Below are 10,712 nucleotides of genomic sequence, written 5' to 3'. Positions count from 1 at the left end.
TCTTTGCTTTGATTACTATCAAATTACTATTACTACTTATGGACTGAAGATATATATATATATATATATATATAATGTATTATATTATATTATATATATTATTATATATATATAATCACTGTTTCATCTCTCTCTCTCTCTCTCTCTCCTTCATCCTCTCTGTCCTGTCTCCCTCCTCTTCTCCTCCTCTACCCAGTGACTGGCAGCAGGAAGGTTCCTCCTTAAGCAGACGGGTCCTGCTCAAGGTTTCTTCCTCTTAAAGGGAGTCTTTCTTTGCCACAGTGCTCTTAGGGGGTTCAGGCTCTGGGTCTCTGTGAAGCGCTTTGAGACAATTTCTGATTATAAAATGCTCTGTATAAATAAAACTGAACTGAAACAAACAGGTTGTTTCTAAGCTCAGCATTGTTGAACGTGATGACAGGTTAGCGCCCTCTAGTGGCTCTTTATGTAACTCCACCTCAGGAAGCTGCACCCTTTTACAAACATCGCACTTCCTGCTGAAAGTTGAGGACGAGGCAGAGCTGCAGCTGCTGTGACGTAGTTACACAGAAACAAACAGTGAGTTTTCTTCTTACATGGATTTTCTCCACAGTGAGTTTTAACTTAGATTGATTCAATCTGTCTCAGCTTGTTTAATCTGTCAGTTCTTCTCTCAGAGCTGTGACGCTTTAATGATGCATGTTTTGTTCAGCTGGTCATGAAAGTGAAAGTTGTTGAGTCCTGTGTGAACAAAGGCTGTTTCAGCCACTCACTGATTAATCTCTACTTATTAGCTGAAAGCCTGAAAGTCCACAGTGTTTATCTGTTAGTTTTTATTTAGTGATTTATTTTGTTAAAGCTTGTGTCAGGCTGCTGGTTAGTTAGTGCTGAGCTGAGATAAAATGGCCGACAGGGGGACACACACTGCACACTATATAACCTGTGAGGTAAATGTGCTATTATGAGACAAATATGAAATATGAATGTATTTAATTCAGACAGAACGTGTTGTGTTCCTCTGATTATTCAGCATAGTTCACAGGAAGACCTGCAGCTCATGAAGCTTTGTCTTGGATCTTGAAGCTGTCTTTGACCTGATGCTGTTTAAAGAAGACAGACCACATTAAGTGAACTTGGAAAGCTGCGTGTAAATAAAAGCGATCAGTAATGGTCACATGGTCAGATATATATAAAGATATGTACAGGTGGACTCAGACAGTCGTCAGCTTCACCAACATTTTGCACTATGACAGAAACATGATGCCACTTTAATTTCTAAGGATTGTAATGAGGCCGTAGTTTTATTCATGAATGAACCGCTGCTGTCTGAAACACTCACTCACAAACACAGGACACCTGGAGCGCCCCCTGCTGGCTGGCTGCAGTATAGGTCATCAACCCCACCTCCTCCATGTTAGTGGATGGAGTGGATCATGGAAATAAAATCAGCTGGATGTGCTGAAGACTGGAGAGAACTGTTTCTCTGTTTGATATGAACTAAAGACACAAAATATTTTCTATGAACAACAAGCAGAGTCATGGTGTTACCAAGAGGACACACAAAGCTAACAACTGATGTGTTTATTCCTGCAGGTACACAGGGAATAAGGCAGTGGAAGAACATGGAGGTCAATTCAACATTCTGTGGACACAATGTCAGGCTCAGGTGAGGTGATGTCCTCTAATCAGCTCCAAACACAGTCTGAGTCTGTCACAGCAGTTCTTCCACTCTACAGAGCTCAGTCAGTGTGAAAGTGTTTAACATGCAGCAAGTAGCAGCTGATGATGACATGATGTGTTCTTGAAGCAGTTACAGCTAGCTGCTAGCTTTAACTCTGTCACTTAGGGGAGATTTTATTATTAAAGTCAGACTGAGACCAGAAGAGCAGAAAGTGTGAACCTAGAAGCTGGAGCATTCAAACTTCTTCTGTTTCTCTTGATTCTTTTTCTTCTTTATTACTCTTCTGTGTGTTTTTCAGCATTTTTCAAATTTCTGAAGACATTGCTTGTATTTTTCTCTATTTATCTGTTTTCAATGTTTTATTTTTTTAGCCCATTGAAAATAATGGAGAATTAAACTCCTCTATCTTTGACCTTCAACTACTTTGTCACACAGGGAGCTCTTGAAGCAGAAGTGGGAGGAGCGTATGCAGAAGTCCCCGGAGCTCCTGTTGTCAGATGAGGTATTTATTCTCTTTGTTCAGCTCAGTGTGTTGTGTTGATGTTGACAGGAGAACAAATGACAGAATCATCACACAGTAACTGTCCATGTAGAGCTGTTAGCAGTGACCTCAGTGACCTCTGCTGTGATAAGTTACAGCTAGCAGGCTAATGTTAGCTTGTCTACCTGCTAATATCATCTGCAGCAGAGTTCAGTCTGAGTGGATGTGATGTTGAACTAACATGACTTCAGCAGCTGATGTGGTTCATGGTACAAAGTTGTAGAAGGTGCTGCAGGGAGGATCTAACAACAACACATGAACCACACACAAACAACAACAGGTCCAACACACTAAACACACAAAGAGCTGCTGTAAAACACAGACACACTCACAGCACACATGGAGACTGAGCATGTGCACCAACAACAGGATGCAGTTCACTGAACGGCCACAGGTGTCACTGTGATCAAGTGTTTTCTGACTGTAGTGTTAAGAATGTTTAGTTTCTAAGTCCTAGAACCTGATGGAGGCTGCTGCTCCACCCTGACACCGTCTCACAGTTCAATGTTTGTCTTCACCTCAGGTCCGGTTGGAACCTCGTAGAGCCCCGTCCCCTCCTTGTCGCTCATCTGTGAGGTAATGTAATCATCATTTCCTGATCTCCTGGTGTTCTAGGTGCTCTGTCACTGACTCACTGACCAGCTGTAACTAGCAAACTATCGTTTCTCCAGAGGTATATGGTTCTGTCAGCATGTGTCAGCTTTAACAAACTCTGTAAACTCTCTGTGTAACTTCAGCTCTGTTCTCTGTGATGATCATTTATATGTGTGGTTGATAACAGACTCATTTCTCTCTGTCTGCAGACCTGTTTACTCAAAGAGGAGGTGAGATTCTGTCATCAACATGTAACTTCATTATAAATGTGATAAACATGAAACATATTAAATATTTTACTACATGTTTCTGTCCTCTTGTTTTTAAGTGTTTAACTGTCTACTTTTTGTCTCTGTCTTCTCTCCGTGTGCTTGATGGTTTCCACCAACCCTTCAATCCTCTCTCTCCAGAATTTGTTCCATGGATTATCGTAATGATTTTAAAGGAAACCATCTGTCCAGCAACAGGGAGTAAGATTGTATTATCAATATATAACTGTATCTAAACATCCTTCTTCTACCACTTATCCGGGGCCGGGTTGCGGGGGCAGCAGTCTAAGCAGGGACACCCAGACTTCCCTCTCACCAGACACTTCCTCCAGCTCCTCTGGGGGGATCCCGAGGCGTTCCCAGGCCAACCGAGAGACATAGTCTCTCCACCACATCCTGGGTCTTCCCTGGGGCCTCCTCCCAGTGGGACATGCCCAGAACACCTCCTCAGGGAGGCGTCCAGGAGGCATCCGAACCAGATGCCCGAGTCACCTCCTGGCTCCTCTCGATGTGGAGGAGCAGCGGCTCTACTCCGAGCTCCTCTCAGGTGGCCAAGTTTCTCACCTTATCTCTAAGGGATCGCCCAGCCTTTCCTTCGAAGGAAATTCATTTCGGCCGCTTGTATTCGCGATCTCATTCTTTTGGCCATTAACCAGAGCTCATGACCATAGGCGAGGGTAGGAACATAGACTGGCTGGTAAATTCACCACGACAGACCGGCAGAGCGACCGCATTACTGCGAAGGCTGCACCGATCCACCTGTCTATCTCCTCTATCTATGTAAACATGTTGTAAACACTCATTGTGTTTAAATTTTGTATAAATATGTTTTTGTCTTATTGTCTCTTTGTCTGACAGACCTGAGCTCAGCTCTGGATCCTCTGACTCCTTGGATCAGTCTTCCAAGAGGAGGTAGGATGTTCTGCAGGGTCCTTCAGGGAACAAGTGATCCAGAGTTTCCTCCTGACAGAGTTCATCTTCCTGTGAAGATAACTAGCAAACACTGACCAAACCAATGACACATCAATGACACATCAGTCACACAGTGGAGCTCAGAGGACCAGCTGATTGTTTGCTGTGAGCTTTTAACCCTTTAAAGGAAATGAACCAAACACAGAAAGAAACCTCACCCTGAACCTGTGGAACAAACCAGAGAGAACTTTGTTCAAAGTCTGTGAATCAAAGACAGAAAACAGTTTATGATCAACCAGGATATTAACAAAAGGAAATAAAATATGACTAATAAATGTGTCTTTATAACAAACTGTTTTTATTCCTGCAGCTGCTCTGACTTTGTCCCTGACATGAGCCTGTGTGAGGAAAGAGAGCGCATAAACCATCTCTTTAAGCTCCTTCTGAGTGGACAACATGGCATCAGGGACAGGCTGATGTCCTCCAATCAGGACCAGCCTCAGTCTGAGTAAGTGACAGAAAGTCTTCCAGACTTCAGGGCTCCGTCTGGCTGAGACAGTGATGAACATGTTGGATCCATGTGTTCTTCTTCAGCTGCTGTCAGCTGAGAGATTTGCTGCAGTGATGTTATTATGTTGATGCTTTCATAACATGTGGAGACGTGTTCTGATGGTTTTATTAACACAGAGTGTCTCCAACCAGCCCTGGATCCTTTGACTCTTGTGGTGAGTCTGTGAGGAGTGACGAGTCTAAAGGTCAAGGTATTAATTTTCAAAGGATCAGATACTCAGAGGTAAGATGGAAACAAGTCTGTGTATTGATGTGTAACTGATTTTATTAGGAACATGTGACTCACGTCATGGATTTATTCATGTTTGTCTTCTTCTCCAGGGGTGTGACGTCCCCGCTGCTGGTGTTTGGTGGTGATCAGTGGTGGTAGCATCAACCAGAAGGAGTCAGGAGTCAGTGCTGAAGCAGACACATGGGTTTTAATTAACAAACATAAAGCGGTTCTAAAAGAACCAAGCCAGCCTTATTGAACCCTTTCTACAACAAAAAGAAGCCTTTAGCTCAGCTAGCATGTAGTTAGTGTTTTACTTCCTCAGCTAACACAGCGATTAACGTCGCACAAACGGCGATCGGCTGATCGGTTGAATTTCTGACATGTTTGATATTTTTGTCGGCCCTCGTGAGAGTATCGCACAGTTTAAGCAGAGATACGGCCCGAAGTCTTTTTTTCCCCCACTGCGCATGCGTTTGCCGAACACGGTCGACGTCACTGCGCCTACACGAAATCGCTTCAGATGATAACAAACATGGCGGCGCCCACACAGCATTGGACAGAATTGATGGAGGCTGTATGTGATGAGCTGAGGCAGCAACACGCAGCACAGATTGTGACTGACTTAGGTTTTTCCTTTGAAACAGCAACAGCTCCGGGTTAGACAGGTTTAATTTCAGGGTCAATGTGATCACCTGAGCACCTGAATTCGTGTGTAGTGTGAGCAGTGATGTCGCAGTCGACCATTTCACCGTACAGTGTGAGCACAGTGCGCAGTGGTTTGACCTCTGACCCCTGACCTCTGACCTCTCCACTTTAAATGGATTATAAGAAATGCAGAGTTCAGTACTTCTGTATTATTAAATCTTAGCATCCTTGTAACAGCAGGTTAGCTCCTCCTGGTGCAGGGTAATCATTGATTCAATACACGTTATGTTATTTGTAATGGATCTGTTACATGAACCTGAACAAGGCTGAACTTTCTTTTCCTTAAATCAGTGAACCACAAATAAATCATTGAAGCTCTTTGTGTGTGAAGTGTCTGTTATTTTCATTTTTGTGACAGTGATTCATTTATTTATATTTTAAATGTGAATTCAGGCCGATGAGATCCTCTAATACCTTCATGACACATTCCAGCAGCTCAGCTGTGTACAAGAAGGCAGCAGACTCACACTGACAGCTGTTAAACACTCCAAGCATTTACTGATTTTAAATATGTGCAGCTCTCTGTGGCTTTCTCTGCTCTCTCTGTTCTCCTCTCTGTTCTCTGTTCTCCTCTGTTCTCCTCTGTTCTCTGTTCTCCTCTCTGTTCTCCTCTGTTCTCTGTTCTCCTCTCTGTTCTCCTCTGTTCTCCTCTCTGTTCTCTGTTCTCCTCTGTTCTCCTCTGTTCTCTGTTCTCCTCTGTTCTCCTCTCTGTTCTCCTCTCTGCTCTCCTCTCTGTTCTCCTCTGTTCTCCTCTCTGTTCTCCTCTGTTCTCCTCTCTGTTCTCCTCTCTGTTCTCCTCTGTTCTCTGTCCTCCTCTCTGTTCTCCTCTGTTCTCCTCTCTGTTCTCCTCTCTGTTCTCCTCTGTTCTCTGTTCTCCTCTGTTCTCCTCTCTGTTCTCCTCTGTCCTCCTCTCTGTCCTCCTCTCTGTTCTCCTCTCTGTTCTCCTCTGTTCTCTGTTCTCCTCTCTGTTCTCCTCTGTTCTCCTCTCTGTTCTCCTCTGTTCTCTGTCCTCCTCTCTGTCCTCCTCTCTGTCCTCCTCTCTGTTCTCCTCTGTTCTCCTCTGTTCTCCTCTCTGTTCTCCTCTGTTCTCCTCTCTGTTCTCCTCTGTTCTCTGTCCTCCTCTCTGTTCTCCTCTGTTCTCCTCTCTGTTCTCCTCTCTGTTCTCCTCTGTTCTCTGTTCTCCTCTGTTCTCCTCTCTGTTCTCCTCTGTCCTCCTCTCTGTCCTCCTCTCTGTTCTCCTCTCTGTTCTCCTCTGTTCTCTGTTCTCCTCTGTTCTCCTCTCTGTTCTCCTCTGTTCTCCTCTCTGTTCTCCTCTGTTCTCTGTCCTCCTCTCTGTCCTCCTCTCTGTCCTCCTCTCTGTTCTCCTCTGTTCTCTCTGTTCTCTATGTTCTCCTCTCTGCTCTCCTCTCTGTTCTCCTCTCTGTTCTCCTCTGTTCTCCTCTCTGTTCTCCGTCTTCCTCCTTTTACACAGACCTTCTCCACCAGCCTCTGAATCCCAGGATGTGTCCATGAGGACTGTGAAGTCCAAAGAGAAACTGTTTGATTTGAAACAAACACACCTTAACTGGACGTAAGTCTTTGAAATCAACACATTCATCAAACGTTTGCTGCATCTTCTGTCCTCTGATTTAGGTATTAATCTAATCTAATCTAATCTAATGTTCCTCTCTCTCGTCCTCTTTGTCTGACAGACCGCCTCCAACACACCCTGAGTCCTCTGAACAGAGAAACATCGCAGTCGGGACATGGAGGTGTTGTTTTTATGGCTCCTCTTTATTTCCCTGCTGCTGCTTCGTTCTGATGGTCACAGGTTTACAGGAACACACACACTTTTTTATTGTTTCCTCAGTTGACCAACATTTTGTTTTTTACTGACCGATGAGTCGGACCAAGCCTGGCTGTGGCCTGATGTTTCACAGTGATTGGTCTGTAGAGAACACTGCAGTGTGGTTTATATGGTAGGACCAGTGCAGCCAGTGTTCAGCTACATTCACACCGAGGTGCTGTTAGATTTGTAGCTTCTCTTTGGTATCAGCTGTTTTATTTGATCTCATTCACTTATTTGTTTTTATTATCAGTATGTGTTTTATTATCAGTATGTGTTTTATTATCAGTTTGTGAGCCTCGCCTGGTGGAGGGTCAGTAACCAGCTGCACTGTTACTCTGTAAAGTTCATCTGTTAGAAAATGAATAAATGAGAAAATATTGATGTTATGTTTTGGGCTCCTTCATCGTGGATCACGTTTTTGTTTGTTATTGATGTAGTATAAATATAGAAAGAGCTAGTTTAACACAGCATTTATTGTAACGGCAGATATTTCCTTAGAGGTTCATTTTAGTTCAGCACTTCTTATAATCACAGAAGAACTCCTCAGAGTCCAGAGTCCACATCGGTTCAGTGTTGCTTCCTTTGGAGTGGTGGTGTTCCTGTGCTGATCTGTGCGGTCCTTGTTATAGTTTATAGATGTTTATGGAAGGCGTCACTTGGAGTGTAATTCTCTGCCTGGTCTAAAGTCCAACACCATCAGAAGTATAAACCCTCCCGCTGCAGTCACATCCTGAGGTTTGCAGCTTCTCCTTCTTGTGACGAACTTCATTCCACATCAGACAGTGAGTGTTTTTGTCATCAATACTGAGGTGTTGTGTGCTATATAGACACAAACACACACTAAATATCTGCAGCAGATAGACAGATCACCCGTCGGCTCCTCACCTCTCAGAGTTAGGATTATTTTAATAAGTACTAACTGTTGTTAGCCGTCGAGGCATTTTGCTGCTTTCACTTTCGACTCAGGTGAAAAATGTTTGATGGTTTTTACCCTAAAAGAAAAGCAGCAGACATATTTTCAGCTTTAGTTTGTGGATTGATATCTGCAGAATGTGAGAGATTTATTCTGGTTAGTTGTAATCTGAAATTATATTTTGGTTCGATCAATCATGGACTCACCGGCGCCCCCTGTGAATCGTGTCAGCAGGTGCAGTGCACTGCTGACGGCCTGTTGTGCACTTTCTGTGTGAGTGTGAGTGTGTGGGCAGTCTTTACTGCACACAGGGCCCACAGGTGACTGCTTTGTGTTGTGTTGTGTTACAGCCACCAGCAGCAACAGAAAACCTCCTCCTCCTCTTCCTCCTCTTCCTCCTCAGTGTGGACACAGTGAATCTGAAGACATCATGGGGAATTCGTGAGTAGCCGGACGTTAAGTGCTGCTGTGTTTGTGTTTAACAGTCTCACTGGACTTCCTGCCTTCCTCTCTGTCTGACAGACCGTCTTCATCAGTCCCTGACTCCTCACGCCGTGGTGGATCTGTGGTGAAAACCAGATCAGGACATAAAGCCATTCGTAAAGGAGTAGCTGCTGCCACGCGCAGGTAAGACTGTATCACCAGTATGGAGCTGTCATTGTAAAAGATCTAAACACACACTCGTTTACTGTGTTTATCTGTCATCTAGTCGTGTTGCAGCGTATGAAGCTATCGATCGTTCCAGAACACCCCCTCCGTGTTTTTGAAGGACTCAAAACTGGATGTAAGTATTTATTATCAATATGTATCCACTCACATAAATATGTAAACACCTTTTTAACATTTACGGCAGTTTTCTGTCTTTGATAGTGTTTTTTTTTACGTGGACCGATTTAAATGAATTGTAACAATCTGACAGGTGGAGCCAGCTCGGCATCGTCTGGATCCAGCAGCACATCCATGAGGAGGATCAGAACAAAGAGTTTATGCTGTGTGATCAAACAGGGATAATCTGGGATTCCTCTGTATTTAATCTGTGAAATCTGATCTAAATGTTTCTCTGATGTGATAAACGTGGTGTCAGAGAAAAGCCTTTTCTTGCCTGTGTAATCACTGTTAAAAGTAAAGTTTCAAATGTTTTGAGGTAGCAGAGTATAAACTGATTGTTTCTACCTGTTAATCTCTGATATGAGAGCTCCCCCTGGTGGTCATTTAATCACGATTAAATCAGAACAATAACATACAGTCAGTCGTTTGTGTCATTGATCAGTTTTAGTCTTTAACCTCTCACTGTATTCCCTCCTCCTGCTTAGATCTCATTAAAGTGATTTAATCCTACTGCTGTTATTATTACTATTAATTGTTACAGTCAAATATTCATTTATTAGGGGTTAACAGGTCAGCTGCTGGCTGCTTCCATTGAAAGAATGATGATTATAAAGTTAAATAACTGTTATCAAGTATGTTTATTCTTTTAAAAATGAAGACGTAGGAAACAAATGAGAGCAAATCTTCAGTTTGTGAGCCTCGCCTGGTGGAGGGTCAGTAACCAGCTGCACTGTTACTCTGTGAAGTTCATCTGTTAGAAAATGAATAAATGAGAAAATATTGACGTTATGTTTCGGGCTCCTTCATCGTGGATCACGTCTTTGTTTGTTATTGATGTAGTATAAATATAGAAAGAGCTGGTTTAACACAGCATTTATTGTAACAGCAGATATTTCCTTAGAGGTTCATTTTAGTTCAGCACTTCGGTTCAGTGTTGCTTCCTTTGGAGTGGTGGTGTTCCTGTGCTGATCTGTGCGGTCCTTGTTATAGTTTATAGATGTTTATGGACGCTGGTTGGAGGAGCTCCAAGTGAATGTCTACCACTGACACTTCTGAACTCTGAACAGTCCTCATAAATGTCTCTGCCTGGTCTAAAGTCCAACACCATCAGAAGTATAAACCCTCCCGCTGCAGTCACATCCTGAGGTTTGCAGCTTCTCCTTCTTGTGACGAACTTCATTCCACATCAGACGGTGAGTGTTTTTGTCATCAATACTGAGGTGTTGTGTGCTACATGCACACAAACACACACTAAATATCTGCAGCAGATAGACAGATCACCCGTCGGCTCCTCACCTCTCAGAGTTAGGATTATTTTAATAAGTACTAACTGTTGTTAGCCGTCGAGGCATTTTGCTGCTTTCACTTTCGACTCAGGTGAAAAATGTTTGATGGTTTTTTCCCTAAAAGAAAAGCAGCAGACATATTTTCAGCTTTAGTTTGTGGATTGATATCTGCAGCATGTGAGAGATTTATTCTGGTTAGTTGTAATCTGAAATTATATTTTGGTTTGATCGATCACGGACTCACCGGCGCCCCCTGTGAATCGTGTCAGCAGGTGCAGTGCACTGCTGACGGCCTGTTGTGCACTTTCTGTGTGAGTGTGAGTGTGTGGGCAGTCTTTACTGCACACAGGGCCCACAGGTGACTGCTTTGTGTTGTGTTGTGTTACAGCCAC

At 43.4% G+C, this 10,712-nt stretch overlaps 1 protein-coding gene and 2 long non-coding RNA genes across 6 annotated transcripts in view; all 3 read left to right on the top strand.

Annotated features, from left to right (window-relative positions):
* Positions 1-469: 469 nt before the first annotated feature.
* Positions 470-5,783, top strand: LOC114427114 (uncharacterized). Of its 3 annotated transcripts, none has more exons than XM_028394912.1 (10): positions 470-558; positions 1,573-1,645; positions 2,096-2,162; positions 2,725-2,777; positions 3,005-3,025; positions 3,206-3,265; positions 3,923-3,976; positions 4,347-4,484; positions 4,664-4,769; positions 4,868-5,783. In XM_028394912.1, exons 2-10 carry the CDS (start codon positions 1,602-1,604, stop codon positions 4,901-4,903), a joined length of 579 nt encoding a protein of 192 aa, XP_028250713.1. In that variant the 5' UTR covers positions 470-558; positions 1,573-1,601; the 3' UTR covers positions 4,904-5,783. The 3 variants fall into 3 exon arrangements, with proteins under 3 accessions (XP_028250713.1, XP_028250712.1, XP_028250714.1); XM_028394911.1 differs by having other exon boundaries at positions 485-591; XM_028394913.1 differs by lacking the exon at positions 3,206-3,265 and having other exon boundaries at positions 485-591.
* Positions 5,784-7,757: 1,974 nt separating this feature from the next.
* Positions 7,758-9,818, top strand: LOC114427116 (uncharacterized). Of its 2 annotated transcripts, XR_003669436.1 has the most exons (6): positions 7,758-8,075; positions 8,557-8,647; positions 8,729-8,833; positions 8,916-8,990; positions 9,126-9,481; positions 9,520-9,818. It is a non-coding gene; the product is annotated as an uncharacterized LOC114427116 (long non-coding RNA). The 2 variants fall into 2 exon arrangements; XR_003669435.1 differs by having other exon boundaries at positions 7,799-8,075; positions 9,126-9,544.
* Positions 9,819-10,112: 294 nt separating this feature from the next.
* Positions 10,113-10,712, top strand: part of LOC114427731 (uncharacterized) — a 1,833-nt gene continuing 1,233 nt past the window's right edge. Inside the window, exons 1-2 of the long non-coding RNA XR_003669478.1 lie at positions 10,113-10,227; positions 10,709-10,712. The exon at positions 10,709-10,712 is cut by the window's right edge and continues 104 nt beyond it. This is a non-coding gene — a long non-coding RNA (uncharacterized LOC114427731). The remainder of the gene's footprint in view (positions 10,228-10,708) is intronic.

The sequence above is a fragment of the Parambassis ranga genome, chromosome 22, assembly GCF_900634625.1.
Source record: "Parambassis ranga chromosome 22, fParRan2.1, whole genome shotgun sequence".
Classification (NCBI taxonomy): domain Eukaryota; kingdom Metazoa; phylum Chordata; class Actinopteri; family Ambassidae; genus Parambassis; species Parambassis ranga.
This window is presented reverse-complemented; position numbering and strand designations above follow the sequence as displayed.

Coding starts and splice junctions, on each gene's coding strand:
- LOC114427114 (XM_028394911.1), top strand. Junction 2,778..3,004: donor CCTTGTCGCTCATCTGTGAG/GTAATGTAATCA, acceptor CTCTGTCTGCAG/ACCTGTTTACTCAAAGAGGA. Junction 4,770..4,867: donor AAAGGATCAGATACTCAGAG/GTAAGATGGAAA, acceptor CTTCTTCTCCAG/GGGTGTGACGTCCCCGCTGC.